A 17,707-nucleotide genomic window follows, 5' to 3' on the forward strand; every position below is an offset into this window, starting at 1 on the left:
CGTCGTTCCGTCCACGGGAGCTCACACTCCCGAGTCTAACTCGTGAAGTCCGAACTACCGAGGATGCAAGTCTGAAATTTGCATACTTGATTTTCAGTACATACTGAAATTTGAGAAATGCGCGCAGACCTAACGTTACGTCACCAGACCATTTGGCTAATCTTCTTGGTACTTTAGACCACGATGGAAACGCAGACAGCAACAGGTCTGGGGGAAATTATATTGTTCCAGGTAATTTCAGTGAAAAAGTGGCTTATGTTTCACAGAACTAATCGTTGCCTGGGTTGCGTAGGCTACATATATGTGGGGCGGAGCTATCAAGGTAGGGGCGTGTTTGTTTTGGTGATTTCAAATATCAACATTGGCTTCCAGAAATTGCTTACCCTGCCTTTAACCTAATGGTATAAAGTAAATAACAGAAAATGAGTGTTGAAAATGAATAATATTGTACATGTTATATTCATTTGTAGGCTTATTTTTTTTACATCATAAATGCATAAAGTATATAAAAAAAAAATGCCACTAGATTTACGCACATTTTTAAACCATTTGGCTCATTCCCTCAGTGAGGTTAGCAGGAGAGAAAAGAGGTCATACCTTGGCAAGGTATTTACGTGACTTGCTCTCGTTCTGATGGCGGCAGGCATGCAAGTAACAGGTAATGGCGGAGACACCAAGGTGGGGTTGGCGGTCTTTGACAAAGATGTTCTCCAAGTAGTCGCCCCACATAGCCCAGGCTTTCACCAGAACATCATGCATCTGCACTGCAGCAGAGAAGGCCTTATTTGCCTCCTCTGACCTGGAAGAAGAGACAATTCAAATGAGAAGGGAATTTGTCTCTTTGGACCATTACAATCTAGAAATCTCAAAAATGCAAAGAATGAGCAATTTGGAGCATTAAGCTTGAGTCAGTAAAATTTCTGCCAGTGGTGCACTGGTAAACAGGAGGCGGTCCCACTTTATATTAGGTGGCCTTAACTACTGTGTGTACTTCCATTTAAATTAATAATTAGGTACAATGCATTTATTGTTTACATACATTTTTACATTGTACTAATATTTAAAAAAAATACCTATATGCAATTACATCTGTAATTAATTTCGGTAATTACAATTATAATTACATTGTTGACCCATCCCTTACACCTTAACCCACCCTTAAACCTACCCAAACCACCAAACCTGTCCCTAACCTTACCGATATCCCACCTCAATAGCAGTGTTTTACAATAAAATATGAACACATTAAGTACATTGTACTTGTTTTTTGATGCAAGTACATAGTAGTTAAGGCCGCTTAATATAAAGTGTGACCCAGGAGGCTTTTAAATTTTATCATAAATGTATATCTGCTTCTTATTGGCATTTCACTATAAATCTGAGGAGCATCTGACAGAAAAAAAAAAAAAACTTGATGGGAAGCACTATTACTTCTAAAAGCTATCCAGTATTTCAGCACCTAACTGAAATTAGCTGAACGGGTCCAGTATTTTGTTTCATCAGCCGTTTTAGAGCTTTGAGAATTTGTCCCCCAAGAGTATCTTTTCTAGGGCCCTTTATAGAAGAAGCAATTTAAGAATAGATGTTGAGAAAGGCTCATAAAGGGCTTTATAAGGGACTGAAAGCACTGGATGGGACTCATAATCTGTGCTTGAAGCCTCTGCCCTTGCCATCACCATCTCTAAATGCTACTCTATGACACACCTACTAAACCAAATCACATATAATGGAAACTTTTAATGAGTATGTGGCAAGCAACAAAATTACACTTGATTGCAATGGGAGTCTGGGGAGCCCAAATCCACCGAAGCGTCAAGTCAGTCTTGGACATGTATAATATGTTTATGCTCGTGGCCTTTGCCGAGAGTCGGGTAAAGTCCCCACGCCCAGTCAAGTGTCAAACATCTTCCTCCGACAACTCTACTGCTTTATCAAATCCCTACGTTAATATTCATAGAGAGTGAAAATGTAATGATTACATTAGGCCCTGCTGAGGCTGGGGGAAACTTCTGCTGATCACAGAGATTTCACAAATTGCTATTGAGTTAATTATTCAGCATGTGTATTTAATAATCTATTCCAATCCAGCACCGGGCTCTGGGCTCGCCATCAATTCACCCATGAGGAGGAAGAGAGGAAGGCCTATATAGAGCTATGGTGTTGCAAAAGGGGGTAGTTATCGGTTTATTTTTGAATGACATGATGCTCTGTTTTGGTCTGGATATGCTAATATATTAATAAAATGCAATTCATTCTGACAATCACTTGAATTCACCTCCTCTATCCTCTAGCCTTTCAATTTGTGAATTAAAATTCACTTTGACACCAATTCTTTCTATCCAATTTCAAAACAAGCAATTTTGTCATAATTTTGTAATAACCATATAATATAATTATAATTTTTTGTGAACTCATTTTAAACTAGATATTTCACCTGTTCATTACCTTGGCTGCTCCTTATAGTCAATGACTCTCGTCTGTTTGTTCAAATAGCTCGTAGGCGGTTAAAACACCTGGCCCGATTGCACTACAAATTAATCTACAGTATTCTGAGATGTTTACCAATTACATGACAGATTCTCACCAGGAAATGCTAATTGACTCGTGAAAATGTAAGTCAATAGAAGTATGACAGGAGATAATCACTCATCAGGAGTTCAGTGTCATTATCCTCTACTGCAGTCATGCTATATAAGGTTAATTACTCCTCATACTCTCATATTGACTGTTAACGACTGCTCTGACCTCATTATTGGCCTACTGTCTAAGAAGTGATGATTAGTGGCACAAACACACAGATGTTTATCTTTCCTCTCCATAATGACTCTTTGCTGAAATTGTTCATTTTAAAAAATGAGCTCTTAATGATCTCGGTTTCCAGTTCTTTGTCATCAGTGCGAAGACTCGTACACAAAATAAAAGATAACGAGAGCGGTGTCAATTAAAGACAAAGAGAGAGCGAATGAGGGCGATAAGGAGAAGACTCAAAGTGACCGGTAGAAAAGGAGAGAAGATGAACAAAGCCATGGATCAACTCTTACTTATTGATCTGGGCTAAGAACATGCCCTTGAGAGCGTAGAACTCGGCGGTCATCTCCTTGGTGAAGTACTTCAGGTTAGTGGACTCAATCACCTCCAGACCCTGACAACACAATAACAATGATTGCATTTGAAATTCCTCAAAGTATATTTCATATTTATGAGTTTTTCATCTTCTCATGAAGAATGAGTCTACATCCCTCAAAATGGATGGGCCAGACTCGGCCAATGTGTAGTTTTCTGACCTAGAATTCCTATACATCAAAAGTCAACACCACTGACAACTGAGTATATCTGCTGTAGACATCTCTGTAGCTCAATCTAAGACTCCCAGGTGAGAGCCAGTGGCTTAGAGTGTGCCAGATAAATTCTAAATGGAACAGAACAGGTCCAAGTGATAGCTGAGAGAGAGAGAGAGAGAGAGAGACTTATTAAATCCAATGGTACTTTAATGACTTGAGCTCAGTTGAGGCAGCTCCATTAATCAGGCTTCATTAAGCAAATGCTGCAGCTAGCAGCCCATTCCTTACACTGTTTGGAATGCATTCCTTACTGTGACAGCACCGTAGTCATTCTCACCGTAATGAGAGCAGCGTTATTTGGATTAAGAGAGTCCAGCTAACAGCAAAATCAGCAGGTGTGTCGGCAAAGCAAACTAGATTTGGTATAGATGAAGTCAGTTTGACAGAAGCAATGAGAAAAAAAAAAATCATATTCAGTTAGATGTAAATAAAAAACAAATAAAAGTGGTAAGAGAAAAATAAAGGTTATTAACAAATGTATTCTGGTGTTGAATTTGTTTTTTTTTAAACCAAAAAAAACCCCACAGGTGTATTAAAAAAAAACAACTAGTCATCCACCTTTAGCTTTTTTTTTTTTTCTTTTAAGTTGCATCTGGATGGACGTTTTTGGCTTTTGAGTACTGACTTGTGTTGATGTTCATTCTGCTAAAATCACCATGAAGTCATATGAATATGGTGTACTAAAACAATATTTTGTTTTTATGGAATGGTGCAATTAGGGATGTACCGAATGTTCGGCAACCGAAATAAGCAGAAAGACCAAATAAATTGTACCAAACAATGACGTGACGCGGTCAAATAGAGGCGCGCACTAAAGCAGCCGTCACACATCTGCAGTGTGAAAGTCAGAGAAAGGCGCAAAAATCATTACAAGCACGAAACACCTTGGTTGCTGGTTACTATGATGATTGAAATCGCGAAATGGCCTCAAACGATTTGTAAATAAACTGCAGAATGTTGTTTTCAAATCCACGCACAAATTGCATGTATTCAAACAGCGCTGCACGAGCTCGTGGCGCCGGGGTTCAAAGTCCAAAGCGCAAGAAAAATCTGCGCTGAAACGCTGTTTACTCGTCATTTGCTCAGTATCACTTTTATAATTTTTTTTAAGGACATGTGACAATGTGATACGTGTGACAAACATCTTCCCAAATTCGTAATGAGAATCATTTAAATATCTGCATGCTGTTGTCAACAAAAAGAAGCTCCAAGATCTTCCTGCGGGTTTCTGCTAAAATAAAATCTAAGAAAAAGCTCCATCATTCATAAATATTAGTATTGTAATTTTACTGTTGTTCTGTAAAATAAAAAAAATAAAAAGACATTAATGATAATAATAATAACCCTACAACAGCTCTATACATTTATTATAACAGTCACACAGTGTTCAAATTGGGATCTGTAATATATTCTAATGTTTTAAAAGAAGTCTCTTCTGTTCAGCAAGGCTGCATTTATTTGTACAGTAGAAAATACATGCCTGATTCAAGAAGGGGGTCTCAAAAATGCCCCAAAAATATAAATTCAGTAACTTATTAGTTTTAAGTTAAATTGTGCTTTGTTGGTATGTCTGATAGAATGAACATTAAAAAATGTTCAGTGTTAAGTAAATATTTTTAAATTGTTGTTTTGTAATTGATTTTTTTATTTGAAAAGCAGGACAAGAGAGTAAGAGAGTGTTTTTTTTTTTTTTTACTCTTGCATAAATTACAAACCCGATTTCAAAAAAGTTGGGACACTGTACAAATTGTGAATAAAAACAGAATGCAATGATGTGGAAGCTTCAAATTTCAATATCTTATTCAGAATACAACATAGATGACATATCAAATGTTTAAACTGAGAAAATGTATAATTTTAAGGGAAAAATAAGTTTATTTTAAATTTCATGGCATCAAAAGTTGGGACCAGGCCATGTTTACCACTATGTGGCATCCCCTCTTCTTTTTATAACAGTCTGCAAATGTCTGGGGACTGAGGAGACAAGTTGCTCAAGTTTAGGAATAGGAATGTTGTCCCATTCTTGTCTAATACAGGCTTCTAGTTGCTCAACTCTTAGGTCTTCTTTGTCGCAAGGAACGAAAACCAGAAACGAACGAAATTTTGACTGGAACAGAACCGGAAACAGAAACTAAATCAAATTTTATAGTTCCGAACAGAATCGAAAATTTGAAATGGCCATTAACCGGTTAATAACGTTATTTTATCGTTCCATTTAATATTTTAAATTTGCTGTCAACCAATCACGAATTCAAGTAGTACAGAACATTACAAATGTGATGCTGCGCATCCAGCGAGTGAAATGCCCGCCCGTGCTCAGCTGTGAACCCTAGTCGCAATGGCAATGAATTCTGCTACCATCTGTTTTAATGGAAAATCTGATAGGGTAGCACAAATCGTCAGAACACCGGCGTTAGCGTTTATCCGACGTCAGTGTAAGATGGATTCAACAGATCTTACACACCAGCGGTGCTTCGATGAAAGTAAAAGCCAATAAATAATATTTTAGTAGGCTATACGTCGAGAATATGGAAACATTTGGATTCGTGCCGAGTGAGAGAGGTAGGCATCAGTTTCACCTTTAATTTGTTTTTGGAATGACGTTTTTATAGCCTATAGGCTATCCTTAAGTTTAGAGGATTTGTTGTGGAGAGAAACTAATTACTGTGTTTATTAGGGATGTGCGGGTCTAGTCGACTAGTCGACTAAACGGTACAGCTCCTACTAGTCGACACTGAAAACAATAGTCGATTACACGAGAGAAAAAAAAAAAAAAAACCCCAAAAAAACATTTTATCATTCAAATTACCATCATTTTAACATTACATTTTAAAACATTTTAAATAAGTTAAAATAAAACTTTTGAAAAAGAATACATATCAAAATATTTAAATATTTTTAAAAGCATATCTGGGCAGAAACTACATTTTTACCTCAGACCTCTCATGCCTTGTCTTCACGTCAGTTGCGGCGAGCTTAGAATGACCACACGAAAGACCTATGCGTTAGCTTGGAGGCTAGCCAAAGCCAGCAATGTCAATCTTTCATACGTCGCTGCGGTCCGTGATCCCATGTACGCGATCTATTCTTCTGAACGAAGACCCACTTCGGTGGTGCTGCGGGATTTCCAGGCTCTTTTCGAAACTCTCTGCGTGCCTGTGACTTCAGTTCCTAATGCAGAATCGTCTAGTCCAGTCTTTCGCCAGACCATGTTAACAAATGTGCATGGAGTAAGTAAAACTAGCATTCTTTTGTTTTTAGACAATATAGCCAACATGAAGTAAATTTTTTAAAGCCATTTTAATGCTATTCCTTGATAAACGTTCCTATTTTTTTTTTTACTTTTGTTTTTATATGTTGGCTAACTTTATATGAAAATTAAGAATTCTGTCAGTCTATTGATTGATTTTCCATTTCTGCATTGCTCCAGCCGATCTGAATAAATAAGCTATGCACCGGTTTATGTTGAGTGTTAGAGCCCTGCAAAATTATTTTTATATTGTAGACATCTATCGATTAGTGATGAAAAAAAAAAATCACCGCGCTGGTGGAAACAACAGGAGACCACACGACTGAGAGCAGCTCGATGGTGTTTAGTGTCCCGCAGCAGCAGCAGGTGACTTCAGCGCAGCGGAATAGTTCTGCGTTCAAATGCACACAATAGGCTAAAGTTTGCTTTCAAAACCCCAGCAAACATAACCATGAATGTGTCTGCGGGAAATAGTAAGATATTTGAATTATTTACTAATAAACTAATGTTTTCTGAGTCCGTGTCGAAGTAGACCCTTTACAGGTCGGAATGATGTATTATTCTTACCTTTATCAAACAAACAAAAAATGACGGCGTAGGCCATTTTAATTTGTTTCCACTGAAAGCAATGCAAGTGTTTGCTGGTGCCTCCATGTCCTGCAGAGCGCGCTTTAGCTTCCACTCTCCGCACAAACTTACATATAGGCTACACACATTATTATTATAGCAGGTTTAACGTTTAAACATTGTTATATACTTGAACTGTTTTAGTATATCTATAGATTTTATTTTAGGCAAGTCGTGATGATATGAGAAGGCTAAATTTATCAAACATAGGCTATGATCAGCTCATGCCGCTGGCCGCTTGGTCGTTACTTAAAAAAAAAAAAAAACGTATAAGCTATTTAATGAATAATAATATTAAATTATTTTATAATAATTATTATAAAATAATTTTATAATAAATTATAAAATTCTTATTGCTACCTGTCCCAACTTTTTTGGAATGTGTAGCTCTCATGAAATCCAAAATGAGCCAATATTTGGCATGACATTTCAAAATGTCTCACTTTCAACATTTGATATGTTATCTATATTCTATTGTGAATAAAATATAAGTTTATGAGATTTGTAAATTATTGCATTCCTTTTTTATTCGTAATTTGTACAGTGTCCCAACTTTTTTGGAATCGGGTTTGTAAATAGGCAAAATGTGCTTTTGAGAATGAGCTTTAGTGTAAACATACTTGGCCAATAAAGCTCATTCTTATTCTCATTCTCAAAAGCACATTTTGGCTATTTAATTTATGCAATAGTGAGAAAAAAAAAAAAAAAAAAAAGGCAAAATAGGCCTACATGGGGGAAATTTTTTTGAAAAACCGTGTTTGGTATTCGGCCTTTGGCCCAGTGTTTAATTTTGTTCGGCTTCGGCCAAGAATTTTCATTTCGGTGCATCCCTAGTTGCAATATTTACTATATTTATTCATGCAGGTTTTTTTTAATTCATGAGCACTTGTAATTATTCAAATTAACTTCCCTCCCCCTCACAGCATCATCTCTTCTCTGATGACATATGCACAGACTGCACACATGTAGCAATTAACAAGCAAAAATGATCTAATCAATTTCCGATGGTTAAAATTTCGTCCTGTCCTACATTTTTTCCTTCCACTTTTTCCATACGACAATGAATTTCACCCAAGAAAACCCTCTATCCAGCTGCATTAGAATGCAGAATGCTCTAAGAGATGCATCACATCTGGGTCAGGTGACCACAAAACAACAGTAATTACACAGGTTATCCTTAAGAAAGATTAGATGATTAGTCATTCAAGAAACCTAATGACTAATTGATTTTGAAATGATGCAGTCATGCTATAGTTCACTCACCTGCATGCATTCATTCTTGCCCACTACTCCAGCCAACTGCAGGTAGCATTTAACCTGCTGACGGATCTTCTGGAAGCAGTCTACAATAGGCACAGTAGGGATGGTGTGGATGCGACTCAGGATGTCCAAAGCTACGTTGACCAGACCTTGCTTCCGGGAGATCTTCCCATACTGAATAATGGCTGATGCGGAGGCGTGCACTCCAAGCATGGCATTGTTAGTGTTGGGATCATGTTGCGTGTTGGTTTCATAAGCGGTCACAATGGCTGCAAGAAAAAAAAAAACAACAACATTAAATTGGATCAAAATGCTGAAATAAGCATTATTTTGTCACTGGAATTTATCTCCATATCCTGGCATACCCTGATAGTGGTGCTGCCGCCACATAAAGATGCTGCTCCAATGGGAGAGGTCATCGGAGACGATCGGGAGCCTGTTTCTCCAGGTCTTCACCACGGTCTTCATGTCGTGGAGGCTGGTGTTGCGGCCCAGGTTGGCGGGCTGGAGGCCTGCATTAATCTGAGCAGCTTCTTGTAGCTCAATAATCTGTTGTGCTGCCTGAATAAGAATAATCCAAGAATAAACAGATGAGAATCTCAATGTAGTCAGTAAATATTCAACAGGAAGATGCAACATCAACAAGCTCTCTTTAAAGCGTCTGCTCAGTTTAATTCTGAGGGCTACAGTCATCAAAGTATCCACGTATCACACACACAGAGCTCTCCGAAACCCATTACTGAGACTGTATTACAGGCTTATGATTCCTATTGAGAAAGAAAAAGAAATCGAGAAACAGTCTCGAGGTGGTTGAACGAATGGATGGATCAAAGTATCTTAAAAGCGATTTACTCAGAGAACGGGCAGAGAGAGGGAAGCACACAAGTGAAGCGTCTATTCCCTTAATGCCTAATCACGCTCTTAGATGACACTAAGACAACACCAGCAGAGGACAGGGGCCACGGTGACCCAAAAAAACGCTACCCATTCCTCACAAACTACCGATGCATGACCTTAACATATCAGCCAGTAAACACACACCGCACTCTTACCGAAATGCCACATGGATCTCTAATCTCCTGTGCAAATTGGAAAAGAAAGATGTGAGGGAGGGAGCCTGGCACTTACAAGGTGATTTACAACATGAGGGATAATGAATTATGCCCACGAACAGACATACACGCATCCAAAAACAATCCGTTCAATAGTAATGCCTGCTTTACAAGATAAATGCCTCAAATCAGTCTATGGACTTGCCAAATCAAACCCCCCCCCCCCCCCCCCCCAAAACAAAATAAATTAAGCAGTACAATATTTTTCACAATTATCTGTTAATATCAGCTGATGGCACATTATAACCTTCATTCTGAGTGCCCATTCATCATGTAAATTTAATTTTCTTGCAGGTATTTAATCAAACACTATCTGATGGGGAAAAGTAATTACGAGCCATTTTAAACTTGGTGGCGTTCTCACTCTCTGTCTCATGGCTCCTGTCTGCCTCTCACGTCCCTTCCAATCACTCTTATTGGACTTGCTTTTTCGGTATGGTTGCATTAAGGAGTGCAGGTGTAAACAGATTCAATTATCAGCAAATTCAATTATGAAGTCAATGGCTCTGGGGCAAAGACTGAATTTCTGAAGGCATGGCTAAAACAGCCAACAAAGTGTAGCCAATAATGTACATAAGAGGAGGTGGTTCTTTACCTACACTATTTATTAAACTTAAACTCTGACTGCTTAAATATACAGACTTAATTCACTTTGTTGATATAACAACTACAATTTTGAATGAACAAAACATAACTGTCAGTGATGACATTACATTTGGATACTGAATTGTGATTGGCATTCTATCGTACTTTCTCCATTTTGAATCACATTTGCCATAATCACAAGCGTAAAAAAATATAGGGGAAAAAAACAAGCATGAAGCATATCCTCATTTCTTATTTAACATCTTTTGTATATTTTTGCATTGAAATGTAGAGAATTAACTAATTGACAAAAACAAAAAAAAAGTAAATTGTAATATAATATTGCTGGATATAATGCAAGAGTATCTCATAGCATATAGCTAACAATCAAGTTTGATTTCTGGCTATTTGTACTAAACACTTCTCATTTGGAGCTTTTTTTGCGTTTCATATACTGATATTTCCTTCAGAAAAATATATTATAGAATCATTTTTCACTGTATAACTGAGTATTTTCTGTTTGTTTCTTCATTTTAGCAAGCAGTCCACAGAGAAAAAGAAAAATTAGTGAACCAATAAACAAACAATAAAAAATTACATTAACAATATTAATAAAGTTTTAACATTTTTTATAATAAAATGCTAAGAATAAGATAAATTGTAATTTTCTATTTTACTAATAGGATAAAGCATCTAAAATCCCTTGTACTCAACATGTTCGGATTACATCCACCATATACAGCTCTTCAATCATGCAGGCCACAGAACCATCAGCCATTCCCCATAACACACTGTGTGGTGTAATCACAATCTCCAACAACAACGCCTCATTTCCTCAATTTGGCTGTCATATTTGCCAACACACCACAGCCGAGCTCAAGAGAGTCTCTAACAGTCTCCAGAGGACATGGTGCGTGGACAGCTCTCACACATTACCCTAATCTACAGGCACACGTCACCTCCGCTTCATCCCATTGTGTGCTCTGCCTGATTATGCGTGTGGCAGTCAGGAGGCTGTTCTTTCCGCTGAATATTAATACAAGCTGCCTATTGAGCACCACAATGGTGCAGTCAACACTATCTCAGCCATTTTAGAAAGGGCCAAAGGGCTAAAAAGAGTGAGGGAGGAAGAAGGGTCCAGGTCTGATAAAGAACGAAGTGATATTGCGCAAAAATCGCAGAGCGAAAAAGGCAATTATAAGCATAGTGTCAGCTTTAACCACTCTCTCTGCTAGAAGGATTTGTATAAAGTCACACACTCGCAAATGAAATGAGATTGCCCGAGTCTCGTGCTTGTCAGCCTTGGTATCTGACCAGATGTTCTGCTTTTGAGATATCATTCTAATCTAAATTGATTGTCAATTTTAAATATCGCTAGTGGTGCTCTGATTGAGTTGCCCTGCTTGAAAAAGTGAAAAACACCATCAAGAACATTAAATTACAGCCGGAGAACGTCTGGTTATTGGGTGTTTGTCAGCTTGCACGCTGATGGTCCTCACCTGCAGCAGAGGTGTGTGCACGTGAGAGACGATGTGTGGCAGTCTCCTCCATTCTCTGATGGCCAGACTGCTGGCCATCTCCACTAGCCGCTCAATGAAGTTGAGCTGCTGCTCCTCGGGGTGACAGATGGCCAGGTAACCGCGATGCATATTCACCTTCCAAGCCATCTCCTTTGGACAGCTCAGCTCCACCTGATGCACACAGATACGCAGCTGTATCAGCACACACTACACTCACTGGATTACTTTCATGTTTTTAAAAATAAGTATTTTATGCTCACCAAGATTGCATTTATTTGATCAAAAACAGAAGTACTGAGTTTGCGATTTTAATATATTTTAAAATCAAATTTATTTCTGTGATGGCAAAGCAGAATTTTCAACAGCCATTACTTTGGTCTTCACTGACACACAATTATTCCGAAATTCATTCTAATATGCTGATATAGCACTCAAGAAACATTTATTATTATTATCAATGCGGACAACAGTTGTGCTGCTTGATATTTTTGTGCAAACCATTTGTCATTTTGGACTATCGTCTCTATCGCAGTTACTGTTTCTAAGCGCTGTCAGAGAGGCACGTAAACGTGAAGGCAGTACTCATAGAGCATGGGAGTACTGATCTGATTTATTGCCACTTTATAGGCCTTAAAGGGTTACACACAAACACACACACTTCTTGTCAAGTATTTTTGTAAACACAGTAATTTATGTCTTAAGTGCAAGCAAACAGCTGAGAAGGAAAATACACATGTAACAGTATATTGGATCCGGGCAGCTCTTAAAGGTCCCATGACATGAAAATTCACTTTATGAGGTTTTTTAACATTAATATGAGTTCCCCTAGCCTGACTATGGTCCCCCAGTGGCTAGAAATGGCGATAGGTGTAAACCGAGCCCTGGGTATCCTGCTTCGCCTTTGAGAAAATGAAAGCTCTGATGGCCCGATCTGGAATCTTCCCCTTATGTTGTCATACGGGGAAAGGTTACCTCCCCTTTCTCTGCTTTGCCCGCCCATGAGAAAATGAGCTATGACCGTGCGAAGCGAGCGAGAGACATCATGGCTTGCAAACGAGCTAAGCACTGTTTTGCGTCTGAGTAATAAACTGCGCATATTGACAGACAAATTGTTCATATTTAAAAGTCCAAACAGTCAGTAAGCGACAAGTGCTTGGAAACGCAGTTTTTTTAAATGATTTATTGATGAGTCTGCTGCTTTAAGGCAAACTGAAAGCGCTGCTTCTCTGCCGCTCGCTGCTCAGAACAGACGCAGAGAGAGGCGACACTGCGCCGGGAGAGAGACCTCGCGCTCGCGGGGCAGTACTAGAGACATCTTCCAACTGAATAAGGTTTTTTTGTTTAGTTTTTTTTTAAAGTCGCTAGGTTTGTTAGTATGTACCCGTTATGGGGAAAAAGCTGCCAAAGGGTCTGAAAGTTACTAAATATTGTGCTAAAGTCACGCTCGTGTGTGTGACGCGGGAGCTGATGGCAGCGGGCAGTGGATATTGCCCAGGTAAAGTCTGTGTGGGAAACTCTGACCGTATCCAGACACAATATTTTAAACTAACCATTCGGAGACGTCCTGCTGTAGCCGCTCAGTTGCAACTTCTTCATCCGGTGCTTCTCCATCTGGATCAGATTCTGGGTCAAACTGAAAAGCTTGAAGGACTGAGTGGATGTATTGCAATGGCTCGTAGACACGGTCAACATTAGCGCATGGTACCGTGGCCGCAAGCTGCAGGCCACACCCACTCTCCACCTTGCCCCGCCTCTCTCCTCATCACTAGCATTTAAAGCTACAGACACAGAAATGGCTTGTCCTAAGGAAAGCTCATTTTGAGACTGGCTTGTAGTGGCTGAAATTCTGCACCAAGGCTGAATTTCGGGAAAAAGACTTCAGATACAGTACTAGGGACCACTTAGGCCTATATAAAAGCATCCAAAAAACAGCATGTCATGGGACCTTTAAAGTGATAGCAGTCTGAAATTCCTGCTGTTTGTCATTCATGTTAATAAAACAACAGGAGAGAAAATCTCTCACTGCTCTTGACTAAATAACTTTTGTAACTTTAATAAGCAGAAATATATATTTAATTTACTAAGAATATGCAGTGCAATATCCAAATTTCTTATTTATTTGTTCTACTGTAGTTTTTTGTCCTATTGCTTGTAATTAGTTTCTTATTCTTATTTAATCGCTGATGGTTTACTTGACTTCAGTGAGCTTGAGTCTTTTTTTTTTAGGCTAGTATGAATTTGTGATGTTGACACTGGTGACAAGAATTATGAAAATTATAAAATGTTTCTACAAAAAAGTTGATATCAAAGATCTTATTTTAAGCAAAAATAATCGTGATATATAGTCACCATGAAATAAAATTACTCGTATCATGATATAAGATTGTGGTCATATCGCCCATCCCTACTGGACACTTTTTCAGGATTCTTTGATTAATAGGAAGCTCAAAAGAACAGAATTTATTTGAAATTCTGTCAGAATCTAGTCTCAGCCTCAGACGTCACTCCCACGGAATGTTGGCTAAACGTGTGATGCATATGGCACACTTTTCTGGAAACACTTCAGGACTTTCGAAATCGTGGTCGGATTGGTTAGATTATACAGGATTTCCAGGTGACGCGAGTGCCACATTTTTTAACATTACGCCCGGAAACGAAAATTCAGTGGTGCCAAACCTCCTCACGAATGAAGAAAGTCGTCGTGTTTACAACCGATGACGAGCGCTTGTCAGGATTAACTAAACGCTACATTTTCAAAAGTATGTGAAAATGTAACGTTTGCAGCATAGAATCTTTCAAATATGTCCGAGTTTTACACATTGGCCTGTTATTGTGGCGACATTCCACACCCCGAAACGTGACAGGGCACAAAACGAAACGTGATTGGTTGCTTTACCTGTCAGTCATATGGCCTTGGGCGGGCCTTGGCCATTCCCAAAGTTCCCAGACCTTTAGCCGTCAGTCTGAAGGTCTGGCTACACGAGACTAATCAGAATCCATCAGAATTTATTTGAAATAAATACTGTATATATACACACACTGACCTTTTGAGACACTAATCTTAGCTGTAGTTTGATTGCTGTAAATAATCACTATGATTTGAGCAGCATGTGTACCCGTGTGCAGTTTGTGCTCACGGTCATCTGATTCCATAGTGGGTGCTGCACACTGCAATTTAAGCTACATAGGTGGTCGTAGGAAGAATAAAAAGTTGGTGCAGGTTGCTGGCATTGTGCAGTATGATGATGTGAAGGGATTTACTCTCTTTGGTCAGTGCACGCTTATCACGACCGACATTTGATAAATAACCCTGCATCAGGGCTGGCCTTATCCACCAGCCTTTAATTGAAAGAGGGGACATTTAAACTTCCTGAGAGCAACTGCTGCTGCCAAGCAGCCTGCCCTGGAATGGAGAAAACAAATCACTTCCCAGCAGATGTTTGAGCAATTATTCAAGCACGTATCCGTAAATATTAGATGCAAAGCGAACAGAGAGGGAAGAGGAGGAGGAGTGGGAGGGCTGCTGGGCTGGACAATTTAATTAGGTGTCACCGTAGGACAGAAACCTGAATGGAGTCGTTCCAAGTCTCCTTGAACAAGAGCCAAGAGTATTTATAATGTGTCCAGCCCATATCACACACTTTTTCTACTTTGTTTTAGAAGTGAAGCCCATAAATTACCCAGCGAAGGCAAGGCTACAATTCTACAAAGTCATAAACAATTCGGCAAGCACAGTTAGAGTGTTACTTTCTGCATAATAAAAGTGGTGCGCTTTAACGTTCTGCAATATGGTGAAACTCCAATAATAATTTGAGGTGTTACAGTGACGTCATAACTATAGTTTTAGGTTATCTGACTGGGATGGAAATATGAGTGCAAACTTTACTCAAATAAAATCCAGTATCTAGCCAAAAAACATACTTTGGGAAAAGTTTTTATTATTATTGTTATGAATATATGCTTATGAATATATTACAATGTTACAAAAATCTTTTTTAAATAAATGCTGTTATTTTGAACTTTCTATTTAAAGAATTCTGAGAAAGAAAATATGAGTTTCCACAAAACTATTTTTGAACATTTTCACGTTTCTTTAAAATTGATAATAATGAGAAAAGTTTGAGCAAATCAGCATATTAGAATGATTTTTTAATGATTGTGAGATACTGAAGAGTAATGGCTGCTGAAAATTCAGCTTTGCATCACAGAAATAAAATTGCATTTTAAAACGTATATAAATAGAAAACAGTTTAAAATTGTAATAATACTTCACTATCTTAATATTTCAACTTACTTTTATTGTATTTTTGATATATTAATTGCCTTAGTGTGCATTGGAGATATCTTTAAACACATTAAAATAATCTTACTGCCTCCAAACTTTTTAATGTTAGTGCATAAATCTATAGACCGATTGAGAACTTCACAAGCATTCAGATCACATTTCCTATACTAAAATAAAACATGTACAATTGCTCATGAGCTTTAAATCCCTGTCTGTGTTGACGGGAGTGTGGTACTGAGTTTACCTGCACTAGAGCCTCTTTCATTGCAGCCCAGTTGGACACTCTCCAGGCACACTCCAGCACCAGGTATGGGTTGTTATGGCCTTTAGATTGCCCATACTCTGTCAGAGGCTCCCACTGGTTCAGCTCTTTAGAACAACTGGAAATCAACAGAACATTTCATTAAATGTGTGGGGTGGGGGTAGGGACAGCTGACCTCTTCCATGTGTGACAATTAACTTGCACTACAGATTTTGTCCTAAGCAAAACTTTGACTGTGTAATTTTGGTCAACCTCTATTAGTCATTTGGTTGTATTTGCACAATAAAGTCTTGGTTAATCCACACAGCTGTATCTTAAAAATAATAGTGTTTTATTGGCAGTGATTTTGTTGCCCTGGTGCAGTATATTTTAGTAGTACTGCTTGGCAAACTCACTTATCAGTGTACATCTGAAGGGTTGAATCAGAGCTGTGGTCATTCAACGTACCGTATCCAGTGATCCTCCCACAGCTGGAACTCTGGAAAGATGGCGGGTGAGACATTGTGCTCTTTGCGAGCTTTCTCCATTGCCTTCTCGTAGGTTTCTTGAGCCTAATGATAATGGACTCATTAGCATTATTAAACAGGGCCCTGAGAAATGTTTGATTTCTTCCCAAATTCTGTGCTTTCCAAATTAATTCTGGATTTTCTATATTAATTTTGCATTCTGTTTTAAGGGCTTGATTACATTTGTATAATGTCTAAAGAAGAATTTAATAATGTAATCAGAATGTCTAATCAAGTGAATTTATAACACTACATATAATCTATTAAAATCTTAATAAGAGTGTTTTACGAACAGTTTTGTTTTTTCACAAATCCTGTTGTGTGTTTACTTTCCTAGATTCAGTTTAATTTCTTTAAATTCTATTAAATCAAAAAGAATGTCTATTCAATTTAATAATGTTTTTTAAATGTTTTGTTTTCGGAATCTGTTTTAGGATTTAATACATATTTATTATCAAAAAAGGTTTTAAACAAATGAATGCATAAAACTTTAACAATTAATTTTATAAAGTGTAATCACATGAAATTTGAACAGCTTTTTTGCAGTTTGATATTTACAGACACTAGTCCATATCATGATTTGATTAAATACACAGCCCTTCTTTTTGATTTATCCATTCAAATTTTGCCAAACACATGCATGGCGATACAATCTTTTCAGTCTGTCACCTGTTCAAAGAAGCCATGCTGCTCGTATGCAATGGCTGTGCTCGTCTCAGGGAACTTGCATCTCTTCTGCCAAAGCCCCGCCCACATGTCCTCTTCCTGCAGTAGGGAATAGAGCTCCGCCAGCGAGTCGAGGATCTCCTGAGGGAATACAAGAACACATCTTCAAAGAATATAGGGGACAAACACATCCATATTCAGAGGTGTCCCAATAAGATGACTGCTTAGCATAAGCAGCTTGAATGCAGGGATACTTCAAACTGAACTCACTGACAGGTCAAAACAAAGCCAAT

At 38.2% G+C, this 17,707-nt stretch overlaps 1 protein-coding gene across 1 annotated transcript in view; it reads right to left on the reverse strand.

Moving 5' to 3' along the window:
• LOC306851921 (transformation/transcription domain-associated protein-like) overlaps nucleotides 1–17,707 on the reverse strand; it is a gene marked incomplete at its 5' end in the record, with an annotated part of 106,299 nt that overhangs the window by 24,960 nt on the left and 63,632 nt on the right. The window contains 8 exons of the mRNA XM_079388431.1: nucleotides 598–799; nucleotides 3,042–3,142; nucleotides 8,482–8,747; nucleotides 8,844–9,039; nucleotides 11,675–11,866; nucleotides 16,225–16,360; nucleotides 16,690–16,793; nucleotides 17,418–17,555. Coding sequence (XP_079244557.1) covers nucleotides 598–799; nucleotides 3,042–3,142; nucleotides 8,482–8,747; nucleotides 8,844–9,039; nucleotides 11,675–11,866; nucleotides 16,225–16,360; nucleotides 16,690–16,793; nucleotides 17,418–17,555 — 1,335 coding nt within the window. The remainder of the gene's footprint in view (nucleotides 1–597; nucleotides 800–3,041; nucleotides 3,143–8,481; nucleotides 8,748–8,843; nucleotides 9,040–11,674; nucleotides 11,867–16,224; nucleotides 16,361–16,689; nucleotides 16,794–17,417; nucleotides 17,556–17,707) is intronic.

The sequence above is a fragment of the Barbus barbus genome, assembly GCF_936440315.1.
Source record: "Barbus barbus genome assembly, chromosome: 32".
Taxonomy (NCBI): domain Eukaryota; kingdom Metazoa; phylum Chordata; class Actinopteri; order Cypriniformes; family Cyprinidae; genus Barbus; species Barbus barbus.